We start from the raw sequence: 17969 nt of genomic DNA, 5'->3' as shown, positions 1-17969 counted from the left end.
AAGATTGCAAATGACAATGATGTCTTTGTTGAATTTCATGCTACTCTTTATTTTGTGAAGGAAGAGAGGACAATAATATTACTTCGAGCAACACCTGAAGGAGGAGGAGAACTCTATAAGTTAATTCGCACAATGGCAACAAAAATGATGCCTCCAAATAACAGTAGTAGCTTTTAGAATAATAGTAGTCATACTTATTCTTTTATTGTTCAACATGCGTCAATCTCAAGTGATGTACTTAAAATATGGCACAGGCATCTAGGACATCCATGTTTTGGTGTTTTGGCTAAGGTTTTGCATGGTTGTAATCTTCACATTTCTAGCGGCAATAGAGTTTTTTTTTTTTTTTTTGGGTGAGGCTTGAAATTTGGAAAAATGAAAAATTTTCCATTCAATAAATCTGAATCTCATGCATTGAATCTACTTGATCTTGTTCATTCTAATGTATGGGGACCATCTCTCTACAAACGGTTCTCGCTATTATGTTCATTTTATTGATGATTTTAGTATATTTACCCAGATTTATCCACTGAAGCATAAAAGTGATGTGAAGATGGCCTTTGTTCAGTTCAAAAATATGGCATAAACCATGTTTGAACGTAAAACTACGGCCCTCATGCTCCTGTTCTTGCAGCCCAATCACCATTTCAGGCTCTTTTTCGCAAAAACCCGTCCTATCATAGCCTCAAGGTCTTTGGATGTGAGTGCTATTCATGCCTAGAGCCATTTAATAAACACAAACTTCATTTTCATACTACTAGATGTGTCTTTCTTGGATACAGTTGATTACACAAAGGCTTTCAAATACCTCTCTGCAAATGAAAGAATCTTCATCTCACGGCATGTAGTTTTCAATGAACATGATTTTCCTTTCAAATTTGGCTTTTTACATCAAGCTCAGCCCACTGAGATTCTGACCTTTAGTCCTGCAATGTTTCCTACTGATCTGTCCATAGCAAGGTGTAGCACTCCTTAATCCACAAATTCTGACTCTCGAGTTTGTGATAGTCTTGGGCCAATTGACACTACCGAGCCTACTTCTAACGATTTATTTGTAATTCAATTTGATGATGCATCTAATTCCTCTATCACGGTGCCTTCTTTGTTGAGTCCTTCTCCCATGCTTCTTGAGACTACTTCTTCACCATCTTGTGATCGTTCTCAACCCATAGTCACCACATGGTGACTCGATCTAAAAGTTGTATTTTTAAGCCCAAGCATCCTTTTTATTTGTGCCATCTCGCGTGACCCTGCAGAACCAACGAATGTTGCTGATGCATTAAAGTGACCAGACTGGTATGCTGCTATGCAGTATGTTTGATGCTCTGATTTGAAATGGTACGTTGGAACTTGTTCCTCGGAGACCCAACCAGAAGATTGTTGGTTGTAGACGGGTCTTCAAAAAGAAATACCATGTAGATGGCACTCCCGATCATAACCAGTCGCAAAGGGGTTCCAACAAGATGCTCTCGTTAAAATATCCTATAGTTTAAAGAATAATAACTTTAATTTAAAAAATAAAAATTAAATAAAAAATCACAATTTATTAATAAGGGTAAAATAATTTTTTTAATTTAAAATTTATTAATATAAGAATTTCTAAAAACTTTAGTGAAACTATGGCATTTCAAAAGACCAGATTGTCATTTATATAATTCAGAAGATTTTACTATTGCTTTTCCTTTTGATAATTCTCAATTGAATTCATTTGATATAATACCACAAATATTTAAAAGACCCATTAATTCATTCATTCATTATTAGTTATATATTTTTATAGCATTATATTTCAAGTAAAAAATTATTTTTTATTTGAAATTTTATTGGTCATTACAGTATTGTTTTTTATTCGTTTTTACTTTTACCCCTTCTGTTCTCAAATTATGAGATATTTTTAAATAAAATCTTACATATCAATAAATTTCATTAAATACACCTAACAATTTTACTTTTTCAAGAAAAAAATATAAACTTTTAAAAATATCTTTCATTTAATACTCTATTAATGAAAGAATATTGAAGAGAAATAATGCATGAAAAGTGTAGTATTAAAAAGTATCATTGATGAAACTTTATTTTTATCAAAGTATCTTATATTTTAAAACGCTGAATCTTTCCTAAAAGTGTATTATAATTTGAGATGGAGGGAGTATTATTTTCCTATAAATTTATCTTTTTCTTTGTTAGAATGATGAAAACCCTTAGTCGCTTAAAGCCATTAATGAAAATTAGAATGTAGTTGAGAGCATTCTAAGTCATCTCCCGAGAGAGCAATGCATACAAATTCTCAAGCCAATTGTCGACAAATTAAAAGAATGAGAGAATGGTTCAACGAAGTTTAAAATGTAAGAATTAGATGTTTGAAATTTTTGATTTTAATGTGATGAAATGAATGAATGAGATGATGAGCTTAAGTTAGAATCCTTTGTGATAATTCTTGAATTCCATATTCACAATCACACATGTAATAACAATTAGTTTAATGAAGAATACTCTAAAACTTTTAAAATGTTGTGAATCATTGAATCCAATGATCACTAAAGAATTTAAGTCAAGTGAATTGAAATTACTAATGTGATTCAACCTTATTCATAGCTACTAAATTTAGACCAAATTAAGTGATAGAAAAACCTCTCAAACCAAATTCACATAAACCTATATGGATCTAGCTTAAGACATAAAGAAAATTTGAACAAGAATATCAAGAACATATGGATATATTCAAGAACATTTAAATAAATTTATGAACAAGAGATGGATGAAAATGCAAGCTAAAATGGAGAAGAAAGTGGACAAAAATCTAAATAGAGAAGGAATGATGATTTGGACGAATTGTTGATGATGGAAGATGAAGAAATGAAATGAAAAAGGGATGAATAATGCTTGACAAAAATGAATGAAGAAGAGAGAAAAATTTTAAAAAAAAAATCTGAAAGTAAAGGTGAAGAATGAAGCTGAAATAAAAAATGAAGGATCAAGTATATGTGCAAAATGTGAAGGTGATAAAAACAATATGAAAGGTGATAATACCAATGCAAATCTAAATCTGAAATGACTAATTTTCAGCTTGAACGAATTAAAATGATCAAAATAATTCTGAAAAATTGATTAATATTGGCGCCGAATGTGAGCTGAAGAATGGCAAGGGAAATGTTGAACAATAATGATGGCACAAAAGGTTTATTTGACCTGTAAATTCATTGCATGTAATTGGCAGGAAAACGATGCTTAAGGGAAACAGATATCTCGATATATCTCTTGAAGGTCATCAATGATCTCTAAATGTGTCTCTATAGAAACTGAGGCAATCACTCCATCAGGCAGTACCACAGTAGCAGGGGATATCGTCATTCTTAACATGCTGTGGTTCATAGTATCATATAAACGTATCATTTTAGGCCTAAACTTAGGAGAAATAAAAGAATGCACTGGCACAGATGTAGCACATAAAGTAAAATTCTAGGATGAATGGAGATAAAATACCCCAAGAAAGTTGCTATAAAAATCAAAATTCAGGTGCAACATGTTCGGATTGGATGGGGAAGAAACACACAGCCTTGTGGTGTTAAATATAATTTGTAATTAAATCATTTATTTCTGGAGAAAAGCGATTTGTAATAATTAAATGGCAAGGGAAATGTGAATAAGCAGGGACAATGTGACTTCAATTGAGCTCCTCTCCAGCTGCCACGTGAACTCTAAGTCACGCATGTTATGCTTCACTCAAGCCTCATGATGATGTCATCTAATACTTCCTCTTGGATCTTATTGCATTCACGCATATAATGCTTCTTCATTGACTTAAGATGATACCATTGCTTCATTGTTCTCTTGCTAATTATTTATTTAATTCCTTTAATAAATTCTGAATATAGGCGCCACTTCACAACCCCTTAAATTTGAAATTAAAATGTCAAATAAACCCTCTCTTGCTCTTAAATTTTTCAATGAAGTTTGCTTTAATCTTTACTTTTTAGTTCTAAATTTTCTTTTTCAAAAATTTGAAAATAAAAGAAACAAAATTAAATAAATTTTAAAAAAACATTAAAAAGAAAAGAAAATAGAATTTAAGCCCAAGATCTCAATTAGAGTATGAAAGTATTAAAACAATCATCAAATAACATTATTAGGGTTTATAGAGTTAATAGAAAAAAGACAACTTAAAATTGAGATTTAAAATCTTAATATGCACAATTTGATATCAAAAATTAAGTATTTTAATATATAAAATATGTGATAAATCATAGAACTTATAAAGTTATCTAATTAAGTAATATTTCAGCATTGCATAGCTGAACTTAATTAGAGATAGCTCTACCTTTATTATTTTCTTCTTACAGTTTTATTATTATTATTTACCAGCATATTATTATTTTATTTAAAAACCCTTTTCTCATCAATAATATATTCTTATTCTTCTTTTTATTTTTTTGATAATAATATATTTTTCTTTTACTAATCGTTACAAATCTTTTTATCCCATCAAAAACCGTTGTTTGACATGTTTTCCTTCTTTCCCCTTTTGGACCTAGGCCCACTTCAGTTTTGGGCCCAATATATATTAGTTAGATTACATATTTACCCATTTCAATCATCATTCTTTCCTGCAAGAATGACATTAAAATCCTAAAATAAAAAAAATTAATAATAGTTAAATTCTCAATTAAAATTTTTTAAAAGATCAATTGTAAATCAAATTCAAACATTTTTAAATTTAAGAATTCTTAAGATTGTACACTCTAAATACCTTATTAACCTGGTCCTACTTAAGGCATTCAAGCACATTAGGCAAGGCTTTGAGCTAGGCACTGAGAAGGTGCCAAACCCTGCTCGGCTTGGCCCAAGTACGTGCTAATTTTTTTTATATTTTTTTGAATAATATTTATCTTATAATATTATTATTTGTTAAAAATTATGATAAATTATATTTTTTTATGATCTTTTAAATATTTTTTATCATTACAATTTTTAAAATCTCTTTCAAAATTTTTGGGCAAAATTTTCTTTCAAAATTTAAAATTTATTTTTAACTTATTAGTATGTAAAAATAATTGATAGTTGTTGTTATTTGAACATTTAAAAAATTACTTTTAATTTTTAATTTTAATATTATTTTTATGAAGAATATATTTCAAATGATAATAATAATAATAATATTTTTAAAAAAATTTATATATTTTAAAAAAATACTTATAAAAATATTTTCAAGTCAATCATGTCAAACCTGACTTGAACATTAAACATCGAGCCAGGCACCAACCATGGGTAATTCTCGGCGTGACCTTGGCCATATACAGCTGTAGATGTTCCAATTACAATTAAGAAATTTAAATTTTAAATATAATTCTCAGTCTATAATTACAATTCTTCTTTGTAGTTATTTAAATCAATATTTGTAATTTTTTTAAAGAAAACTTCATTGAAAACTTAGTTGTCATTAATTCTCTATTTTAAGATTTTATTGTCATTCTTTATTCTTTCTTTGCTATATATTCTCACTATAATTTCCATCTTTTTTTTTCATTAATTTGAAAATATCTATGACTTTATAGAATATAAGTGGTATTAATTTTTACGAATTGAAGCAACCATCGGGCATCATCTCCATGAAAATATTATTTTTAGTCATGTGAAAGCAATTAATACTTAACAGTGATCAGAGAAATTCCGCCGTATTCACCCATAATCATATGTCGGGTCCACTTCTACGTCCTAATTAAATTTGAGACAAAAATGAGAAAACAGCGATGCGATGTATGCCTAACTCGTTAAAAATAATTGACCATTGTATTATGCTTTATTTGGTGACAATTTATGATATCCATTTTCTTCATCCTCTTTAGCCCCTACGATCACGTATCAAAAAAGTAGGTTTAGGTGACGCTTATTTTCTTAAACACATGCAAAATCTCATGCATACTTATAATGATATAGTAATTGGGAAGTAGAGTAATCCTTATCATGCATTTTTATCTAATGGCTAAGAATAGAGAGATGTACAAAAAAAGTCTTCTCATTTGCAAAGCACACAATTAAGTTTATTAAAAAAATTTATAATTTAGTTATTAAAAGAAATTTTATAATTCATAAAAATTATATAAAATATAAATTTTTTTTTATTAATTACTAATCTGGATAGCATAGATTTTATTTGGATTGTAAAATTTAATATTAATTTTTTAACTTTTTATAAATTGACTATTCAAATGTAATTTGAACAATTTAAATTGAATATTAATTTTTTTATTATTTTTATTTTGATAAATACAATATTAAAAATAATAATGATATCCTAACTGACACTTTCCAAAACAATATTTTTTAAAAATTTTAAATCTAAATCATTGAAAGTAAATTTAGATAATCAATTTAAAAAATTATTAAAATTTTAATACTAAATTTTGACTATCCAAATTAAATATAGATTGTCCAAATCAATGAGCAAATATATTAAAAAAATTTATTTTTATAAATCAAAGCAAAAATAATGTGACTGAATGCTTTATATGTGAAAAGTCTTTTTTTACACTTCCCTCTTTCTGGCCATAAGATAAAATGCATGATGATGATTAGCCCACTTTCCTGCCACTGCACCATTCTCACAGCATGTGATCCGTATCCTACTTATTATGTGTAAGACAACAATAACTAGATATGGGAGACCACGTTAATTCTTTTTTCATGCAATCACCTCCTCTCTCTCTCTCTCTCTAGATATACACACACACACACACATACATGAATGACGATATGAAACAAACAGCATCTTCATATTTCATATGCGCAGGTTATCGATCTGTTTGATGATTTTCTTGGAGGATTTATGTTTGGGCTGGCGTCATCATCTCCCTTATTTGCGTCCCATAAAAGGGATTGGTACGTTGCTGCCCAGGTCTTGATCTTCCTTTCATTCTGATCTTCAGTTTCGTATGTTTCAAATCAAAGTTGACTTGATATATCCCAAGAAACCAAAAAAGAATGAACAGAGCGAAGCAGAAGATGAAGAAGGTTGATAATAGAAGAAGAATGTTGATCACAATCAACATTGTGGGAAGTGCAGGACCTTTGAGGTTAGTGGTGAATGAAGATGATGTCGTTTCTGATGTTATTCACGCTACTCTTAAGTCTTATGCTCGCTTAGGAAGGCTTCCCCTTTTGGGTTCTGACGCCAACCATTTCCTTCTTTATTCTTCAAATGTCACTTTCGATGGTATTATTATTATTACTTGTTCTTATTTTTTAAGTTTTATAATCTATGTTTTAATGTATTTGCCAAGACACCCATGTCCCACTTCCGAACTCGCCATTGCAGCCATGAATATGATAATAAGCCTATTATATATAATCATACAATGTAATATTGATGCATGTTGCTAATTTTTCTCAAAATAATTTAAGAAAACGTAAGAGGTTACATTCATAAAAATTAAATTTGAGAGATGAAGTTGATAATTAAGATAAACTTGATGACCTATTTTTTTTTTCTTTGGAAACACCTGTGTGTGTGAGAGTAGTAGAGTCAATAAAATAAATAGTCTTAGTCATAATAACAAAGACACCAATAAAACTTTATGCTTGTGTGCGCTTTAAATATATTTATTTTATAACTAAATTTATTTTATTTTAAATTGAAAGTGTTTTTAGCCTCATGTACTTATTTTTAACATTTTAAAAATTATATATAGTACTTAATGTATCATATTGCATTGTACTCTTTTTGGGATTTAATTTTAATTTAAGCATAAATAGTTATAATGTTTTTTTCAGTTCGGAGTCCCACAGAAACAATAGGAAGTTGTGGGGTGAGAGACTTTATATTGTGGAAGAAGGATGTTTCAGATGTTTCTGTGAAAGAAAAAACAGCACTTCAAATCCAAGATGAGACTAATAACAAGCAAACTTGTCACTGGAACTCCAAGTTGAAGTCTATGTTTTATCGCAAAATCAAAAGTTGCACATCCACTGCAAGAACCGTTTTGAGATCTCTGATAGATTAGATATGTATTTCATCGTGCAGTGCAATACATTGAATTTAAAAAATAAGTACCACTATTTATGATTGATAGAAATTGAGAGACTCAATAGATAACTCATTTTTTCCTTTGATCATAAATAAAAAAAAATTCAACCCAAGAGTATGTACTTAAATTTGTTTTGTATATCTACATTTCTCATATTAATTAATTTTGAAGAAACTTAGTTGGAATCCATTAATACCTTAAATCAAAAGTATTTTTATTGGAAATATCGAAATTGTTAGCTTGAGAAAGTTTGTAAAAAAACAAAAAGTAGTTTTCTTGGCTTGTATTTATTTATTCATTCATATATAGTTCATTTTTATCATTTAATTAGTTTGTCTTTCAATGCCAATATTTGTTTGGCCTGCTTCCTCACCAATACCTTACTCTATTTTCAAATCATAATTAGAAATTGAGCATGAACTCCCTCCGTCTCTAAATATAAAGTGTTTTTAATTAAATCTTGGATAACAATAAAAATTTGTTATTTAATGAAAATCACATTAAATCACAATAATTTTTCAATTTTTCCCCTAACAATGTTAATTAATTAATATTATGGTGGTGGTGGTCAAAGTACACAATTAATATCTCTTCTATTTTTTCAAGATAAGGTCAAAATTGTTTAATTACTCAAAAATATTATAAGACTCTTTATATTTAACGATAAAATAAACTCCTAAAAAGCAAGGAGGGAGTATCTCATATTTGGATTGATACAATTTTTTTGACTGGAATACAATATTGTTAACATCTAGGATTTTACGTCATTTTGAACACATTTTTTTAGAATTTTTTTATACAATTAATTGGCATACTTGTATATATTTTAAATATTCAAGAGTTAAAAAAAATGTGCATTCTTGTTTTAGATTGCGCACCATTACTTACTTTGCACATATTTAGTTTTTGGTTTTGAGTATTTTAGGTTTAATTTTTGTTATCTTGTTGTAGGGTCATCAAGTTGGTTAAGGAATTAAGTTATTATTCCAAACATTCGGGGAAGCTTTGAAAGCTCTGCTTAGAAAGAAGAAAGATCAAGAGAAATATATGAAGAAGATAGTTTTGGCAAAAATAAGAAGGTGGATAGAATCACTTAAATTTGTGACTTTGGCTTCTAAAGTGGCGCAATTCTAGAGAGATTTAAGGTTGTGATTTTTGCCATTAACAACCAGCAAGACGTGTAATTTTACTTAACCAAAGGAAAATTTAGGATTTTGAGGACATATGGAGCTACCTTCAAAATCAGTCGTCATTTTGACACTTTGAAAATTCTTAGGGTTGCTTAAGGGAGATTTTGGAGCATGGGGATCTAGGCTTGCCTTGAGATGGAGATTTTATGAATTCTTTTTTGTTTTTGTTGAGACCCTTTAATTTGCTTCCTTTGCACTTGGGCTATTATTTATTCGGTTTGTTGTGTTGATTTCCTTTGCTGAACTCTCAATGTGTAGCTAAATTCTTGATCTTGAAATTATTGTAGATTTATTTATGGATTAGTGTATGTTTATTTCTGTTTAATAGTATGTGTATTTACCTATTTGTGCTCTTTTTGCTTAGCTCTGATCCCTTATTGATATGGCCACCAACAACATTTTATTTTTGTGTAGACTGAAGTCTATCAATTCAAAGCCTTTTAATTTAATGTTTTAAAAAATAGTATACCATCTTATAGTCACATCCAATATATGAATATGAAGAGAATGCAATGCTTTAATTAAAACAAAAATTATAATGAGTTGATAGAAATTCTTTTTTTGGGGTTAAATTTGCTGAAAAAATATTAGAAAGTCAAGTGTGAGTTGAGCTGAGTTGACTCAGTATGTGAAAAAGTTTTGCATCAAATGAAGTTGGGTTAAAAAAGAGGTATGTAAGTGAAAAAAATTCATAAACTCAATATTTTAAGGTTTTAAATTAAAGATATACAGTGACAACGAGGTTCTCATTCACATTGAATACCTATCAAAAGTGCCGGGAGGTCAATGTCATTCAAATCACTCTTAATTCTTTTGCTGGCCAACAAAGGTTTCCTCTTCTGAAAAAACGCATTTTTTCATGTACTTTGAAACATCTCAAAATAAAATTAAAAACAACTTTGTTTCTACAAACAACAATGAGTTGAGATTGTTAAGCCTATTTTTATTTAATAATATATATCTTGAAACCCATTAATGATAACGAAAATTATTATAAATCAATAGAAAATATATTGGAGGGAATTAAAAATATACAATAAAATTTGAAAAAAATTGTAATAAATGCCAAAAAAAATTTAAAAATATTCATTTGCCCTGTAATCACAAATATGACCCAATTATTATAAAATATATCAAAACAGGTACTAAAGAATCAAAATAAGAGAGATCAAAGTTTATAAAATATGTGAATCATCAATCAACAACACACAACATTCCACCTCAGGAGATTAAAAAAAAATCCCAAAGAAGATGGAATGAAAATAATGTATTGTTGTTTCCGGAAAGCCAGGTCAGCTGTTGACTGGGGGAGGAGTGGCATGAACCGTGGCCTTAAGATTTAAACTTTCTCTTAGTATTAATGCATAGGTATTGTACGTTTTATCTCCCAAAATTTATGCGAATTACCAACCATATAAGCTTTTCAATCTCAACCCTTCTTATAATTAAATCTTGATGACTTTGCCATCGATGAGAAGAAATTTCTCCTAATAATAAACAGAAATTGATTATGGAAAATTAGAGATTTCATAGTTTCTAGAGGGTAACAGTATGTGATGAAAATATTAATTTCCCCTATTTTTAAATATTCACTATATATTCATTTAGTGTTAATTCAAATAGAACCGTTACCTTAGTATTTAAAATTGATGGAAAATCGTACTTTTAGTTCTTGTAAATTAAATTTATTTTTAATTTGGTCTTCATGAGTTAATAAACTATAATTTAGTTTCTATCATTATATTTTCAATTTAATCTCATTTAATTATCTATATTTTAGTGTTTTTTAGGGATATTAAATATATTTAAATTTTAAAGTACCATGACAATACATAATTATTTTACCTTAAAATACTTTTAGTTAATCTGTCACTTGTCCTCTTTATTCTGGGGGGAAAATTGCAATCTTTAGTGTTGGCCAGCGATATTTATGATGCCACCGAAAAATATTTTTAATTCATGATGACTTGGTTATAAACTTTTGAACTATATATATATATAACTATTTACAATTTTAATCGAACTGTAAATATTAAGAGTGTAATTTTCCTATAGTAAAATTAAAACTATTATATATTATTTAGATTAAATATACAAAATCCCTTAACGTTAACAGTTGTACAAAACTCTTTTCACTTTTAAAAATTTAAAATTAATCTGCTAATCTTTTATTTTTCACTACAAACTTCTCTACTATTATTTTTTTCGTTATCTTAATAATAGAAGTTGACATGTCATATTAAAATATATATATATATATATATATAACAGATTATATGGTACCTGATGTAAGCTAATAATAATAAAAAAATAAGGATAAAATTTCTATAAAGCACTATCATTAATTTACATTGAACACCAGATAAACTATTATATGGGTTTTTTTTAATATGACATGACAAATCCTGTTAGTAAGACAATTAAAAAATAACAGTAAGGGAGTTTGTGGTAAAAACAAAAAAAAGTTAGGAAAGTTAATTTTAAATTTTAAAAGTAAATGGGTTCTACACTACTGACTCAAAATTCAGTAAAGTTTTATATATTATAGCCCATCATTTAAAATTATTGTTTAACCAATCAATAAGATACTTTATCTCCCACAAACTTCTCCTTTAATTATAAAACTTATGAGCAATAGCCAATATGAGTTCATGCAACTTAATTATAAAACTAAACTGATCATCACCTGAAGGTTTAATAACATATCCAAAAGTACATATATCACTTATCTGATCTCTCAATGATCACCAAATCATTTTAATATATATGAACACATAGAGCAACATGTATGTGAATCTCTCATAATTAAATGCATTGTCCGCTGATGCATGCATTAAAATCGCAAAATTTAAAATGAGACAATTATTTATTGTTTATAAATATAATGTGATTAATTTTGATAATACATTTTTATATTAATTATATGTAGATATAGATGTTTAGATAAATATACGATTTGATTTGGAAACTGTCATGTCCCGCTTCCACTTTTCCACCATCTCAAGCACTTTAACGGGCTTTTTAGTGTTAAAGAGATTAGTGCCTTACTACAAAACAAGCAACTTACTAGAAGTGCGCAGTCCATCATATTTCATATGGATTCACTTGAGAATATGCTCTAGATCATTGATTCGATAAACAAGTATTAGATGATGCTAATAATATATATTTTATTTATTTTTAATGAAAACCATACTTTTAATTAAACTATATAATTATATTAAATTTGGAATTTATTCTTTACAGTATAAAAATCTATAATCACGTTTTTATGATTTAAAAAATAAAATCCAATCCAATATTCTTTTTTTTTCATATTTTATTAAAAAAATTTAATTCTGTATCATGTGTGGTGATCTAAGTATGAATAATTAACACTAACAAAATATTTTTGAATTAACCAACTTAGGTTGTCGATAGTAGGAATAGTATTTGTTTATTAAGAAATTGGTTACAAGTTTGAGTCTCAGTCTTTACAATATTTGGCACAGGACTTCTAGTTTATCGCCAAAGTAACATTTTTGAATTATAATTTGTAGTTATGAAGACTAAATTTAAATTTAACGAAATTATGAAGATTTATGGTTTTTATTGAAGAAATAACCCATTTATATGTCAGCGTTATTTAATATTTAATCTTGTTTGAGGAATCCATAAATTCAAGTGTAATAAAATAAAAAAGATTAAAAGTATGATTTTTATTGAATAAATAAACCAATTATATACCATCATTGTTTAATAACTAATCACCTTATTTGAGGAATCCATGACAATGTAGTGACATGATGTTTGTCCTATATACATGCTTTCCAACTATTAATTCAAAAAGGACTATGATCACATAACAATAAATTCTTGCATGAATATGATATATCATGTTATCCATGCTTTATCTAATAAAAATGTCATATTACATTATTTTAATCAAATAAAATTTTACATGAAATTACTTTTAATGACTTTATTTTTCACTCAACACACAATAGCCCTAATTGGCTCACACACACCCCCACCTATCTAACCTAATCTCACCCCATATTTTGAAGCTATAGGAGATAGAACCTACAACACCGTTTTTAAAAGTTGAATGCATGTGGCATTGAACCAAATTATTCTTAGCACATATTGAATCTTCTTAGCTACTACATTTGGCATATACAATAAAAAATCTTATCTCACTAATACTAGGTGTTTGATGTGAGAGAGAGAGAGAGAGAGAGAGAGAGAGAGAGAGAGAGAGAGAGAGTTTGTGACATGTTTTTGTCAATAATATAATTTAGTTAGAAATATGTTATTGGGGTAAAGTGCTCGTATGGTACGGTTTCACTTGAGGAAAAGCAATCAATCAAAATCCACCCCATGCATGTCGTCACAGTATTAATTAATGATCTTACATGACCATTCCATTCCCATGCAATAATCTCTCTGTATTTATATGCTCATATTATATCTCTTTTCCACGCTGCTTCCTCTCTCTGAGTCCATCCCACAAAAAGCGAGTGAATATATGGTGCCATTGCTGCCTCGGCCTCGATCCATGGCACAAAAAATGGTGGCCAAGAACAGACCAGATCAGCAGAAGACGACGAAGAAGAAGAAAGAGGATGATGAAGAAAGAAAGACTAGAAAGCTAACGAGGTTGCTGATCACAGTGAGTGTTGCGGGAAGAACAGGACCTCTGAGATTTCTAGTGAACGAAAACGATGTCGTTTCCGACGTTATTCTCATCACTCTCAAATCTTATGCTCGTCTTGGAAGGCTTCCTCTTCTCGGATGTGATCTCAGCAATTTTCTCCTCTACTGTCCTCCACAACTTCACGGTATTATATTACTCTCTTCTTTTTTTTTTTTTTTTCTGTGGGGTTTGATTTTGCTTGTTTTCTTTTGACAGATATTTTTATCTCAGAATTTATCAACATGATCCACCATAGATCCAATATATATGTAGAAGCTGTTGAAGTTAGAGTAGACCCGTACACCTGTACGGAGTCTTAAAACAAGTTGCGCTTTTTTTCTTCTGTACGGCTTTTCTAACTGCATATGACACAGATATTGATTATTGTTAATATTCCCTCGCTGTCTTATTTATCCGGAAAATTAATGATTTGGTTGGTTTAGTTATAACTAGTTTTTAAATTTTAATTCATTATAATTTAGTTTTTATAATTTTAATTTAATTTTAGTTTGGTTTTTGAACTTTAACTTGGTACAACCCATTCTTATACTTTTTACTTTTTAGTATTTTAAAATATTGGCCCCTAATAAAATTATAATATTGGTTCTTTAAAATAGTTATAGAAATTAAAAATTTTAGTAATTTAAAATATTAGTCCCCACATTTTAAAAATATTAGTTTAATGTTTATAATTTTTTTGAAAGTTATGAGGATTGATATTTTAAATGGTTAAAATTATAAATACTAAGTTGTATTGAGCCAAAATTTATATATTGGATTATAACTGAGTTAAAGTTTGGTGATTGAGTTATAACTAAACTAAAATTATATGAACATTATAAGACGGGATAAAAAAATTTATCATAAAGTATGTTATTGATTTTTTATAACAAGTTTTTTCACCCTCAGTTAAACGTGGGTAAGAGAAAGTGCTCCATACAATTCTTAATATAATTATAAAGTAAATTTTGAAACTTTTTTTATCTTTAATATATGATAAACTTAGAGTAATTAATTTTTTTTTCAGTTGTATCCCTTGTTTTTTTATTATGATTTGAATTCCTAAATAACAATTTAATGTAATTATTAATTATAGAGAATTTTTTTAATAATTTTAAAAATATAACAACTACTCCCTCCGTTAAAAAATATAAGGCATTTTTGAGGATTTGGATGTTCAAGAATGTAAGGCATTTTTAATCTTTTGAGGTGTAATCAATAATCTTTTTTTAAAAGTACCCATATTGATAATGACTTTATATTTATTGTAGGGTATTTAATATGGATAAATATAAAAACTTATGATTAGTTTGAAAGTATGTGACTACTTTATTGGCGGGTGAGATTCAATTAAAAATGTCTTATATTTTTTAACAGAGAGAGTATTTTTTAATAAACGTGAAATTGGTTAAGCTTACCTTATACTTCCTCCATGCCACAATATAAGTCACTTTCTATGAGAACCCTTTGGTTCAAAAGCATAAGGCATTAGATAAATTTTATATTTTTTTACCATTTATACCCTTGCTTTCTTTTTTGGGAGAATAATATCTAAGGCTTTCTCAAGAAAATTTATCACAATAAAGGCCCATCAACTTTTGCATTGAATATTTTCTTGTGAAAACATGTATATGTTATTGTTAAAAGCTAAACTTTATAACTTGTATTTTTTTGTTAGAGTTTTCTTAAAAATTTATCAAGTTAAGGTTCAATTTTAACAACATATACCCGCTTTCACAAGAAAATATCCGATGTAAAACTAATGAGCCATTATTGTGATAAACTCCCTTGAGAGAGCCTCAAGGGTGTGTTTGGTTACGGGATTTTGGAGGGAAGGGGAGGAGAGTTTGGTTAAGAAATTTTGGAGGAGAGGGGAGCTAAAATAACTCCTCCCCTCCCCTCATTTTGGGGTTTTTTGGAAGGAGGTTAATTTTTTTTGACTATTTTGCCTTTATTTATTTTTTAATATTCTAAATATACCTATAGTTAAAAAAAAAAACTCTCCTTCATATCAGATTGTGCCTCACTCTCAGACCTTGACTAACTTCATTGGATTTAAAAAAATTACAACTCATCATATTTTATTATATATTTAAGGAACTTATTTATTTTATAAAAACTTGTTATCATTACAATTATTTGTTTAATCTTTTTATTCACATATTGGGAATATGATAGGATGAGAGTGAATTTTTAAGAAAATATGCAATTTAAATTGAGGTATAAAATTATTTTCTACAAGGAAAAACTAAAAAAATTTAGACTAATGTATAAGGATATAATAATAAATTAGTTATTACTCTTCTTCCCTCCAAAACCAAACAAAGGACCATTAAAAATCCCTCCCCTCCAACAAAACCAAACAATGTGGTATTAAAACCCTCCCTTCCCCTCTCTCCTTGAATTAAACACACCGTAAATGTCATTCTCTCTTCTTTTTTTTCGTTCCCTTATCTTTAAATGCTTCATATTTAAAAATTATCCATGTGTTATTAGGAAAACTCAAGGGTATCAATGTAAAGATGTGATACTTTTGGAAAAATAACATTTCAACTAACATTTTTTGTAAAACATGAATTAGTTACTAATGACATGTATTGTGGCCCAAAAAGAGAATTAAGAACGAGGAGTAAGTTATTAAATTGTGTGTGTATAAAGTTAATAATTTTTTACACAAAGTTAATGACTTTTAATTTTTTTTTTAAATGTTGAAACATGTTAGACATGATTTATAAATTAGATCGGAAAGATATATATATATATATATATATATGTATGTATGTATGTATGTATGTATGTATGTATGTATGTATGTATGTATGTATGTATGATGCTTGTGAAATCATAAGGATTATAGATGGTGAAAGTGGTTTTGCAGCTCTGAGTCCGAAGGAAGCCATTGGATGTTGTGGAGCAAGAAACTTCGTATTATGGAAGAAGGAGGCCAACATCGACGTCAAAGGAACAAGTCCAATCAAAGATGACACCCAAAATCAAAATCGTCGCTGGAATTCCAAATGGAAATCATGTTTTATCGTCCAATCCGAACTTGCGTCTTAGGAAATTGTTTATTTAGGATATCAATATTTTATGGTTGATGGTATATTATTTATGATTTGCCGTACGTCTTTATTTGTATATTGCTTTTGGTTTTAATTTATGTATGCCTGTCGCCAAATTGCCATGTTTGTAGAATCCACTTATGTGCACACAAGAGCACTTGTATTAAATACTCCTATTTAATGATAATAATATGATATATCCTCAGCATCTTTTTTTCCCCCCCTAATACAATTACCCATTATTCATGGGTCGAGTAAGGTAAGATCACATTGAAGGCAAAGATCTCTTGATGATTCAACACAGCTAAATACCGAGACTAAAACTCAAAACAATTGGTCAAGTTAATACAACTCTTTTTCAGTTGAGTTATGTGTTCATTGGCATATCCTCAGCATCTTTAACTTCATGTTTAAATAATTAAAAAATATTTATAAGAAAACTGGCTATCAGCTATTAAAAAAAAAAATACACTAACAACCATTTGCACGTAAACAGAATAGTATTTCTTATATAAAGATTACCTCACTGGTTGCGGTTGGGTGAAATGTTTGTAAAAATCAAAGATTCAAACTCTTGTTTTGTACTCCCTTTACTCCTGATTATATGAGCTAATTAACTAATTCACATAGATTAAAGAAATTAAATAAATTATTACCTGTAGAAAAGTGTGCTGATTTTTATTTTAATAAATTATTTTTGAAAATTACCTCCTATTGATCAGTGATATTATGCAGAAATAGTTTAAGAAAAAAAATAATAAATAAGAAAATAAAGAAAATTGAAATCTTGCATTTAAAAATAAAACAAGTCTTCAATTAACTCTTGCGGATTGCAAATTCAGTTTCCCTTCATAATAGATTGTTCTTTAAAAAAAATGGAGAATAACAAATAAATTCCTCTAAAATATAAAAATAACAATCTGATCTCACAAAATATGATAATCACAGTAAGGTTCTAAGAGATTTTTTTGAAATTAAATTTCTGTGTGAAATTACTTTAATACTGTTCTGCAACTAATTT

At 28.3% G+C, this 17969-nt stretch overlaps 1 protein-coding gene across 1 annotated transcript; it reads left to right on the top strand.

Annotated features, from left to right (window-relative positions):
- Nucleotides 1-13688: 13688 nt before the first annotated feature.
- On the top strand, nucleotides 13689-17063 carry LOC129296412 (uncharacterized). Its single transcript, XM_054935015.1, has 2 exons — nucleotides 13689-14031; nucleotides 16765-17063. The coding sequence occupies exons 1-2, from the start codon at nucleotides 13719-13721 to the stop codon at nucleotides 16944-16946; spliced, it is 495 nt and encodes a 164-aa protein (XP_054790990.1). The 5' UTR covers nucleotides 13689-13718; the 3' UTR covers nucleotides 16947-17063.
- Nucleotides 17064-17969: the final 906 nt, after the last annotated feature.

The sequence above is a fragment of the Prosopis cineraria genome, unplaced genomic scaffold (genome assembly GCF_029017545.1).
Source record: "Prosopis cineraria cultivar Desert tree isolate PC_DT_omini unplaced genomic scaffold, ASM2901754v1 PC326, whole genome shotgun sequence".
In the NCBI taxonomy this organism is placed as follows: Eukaryota; Viridiplantae; Streptophyta; class Magnoliopsida; order Fabales; family Fabaceae; genus Prosopis; species Prosopis cineraria.
The sequence above is the reverse complement of the archived record's forward strand: the minus strand, read 5'-3'. Positions and strand labels throughout refer to the sequence as shown.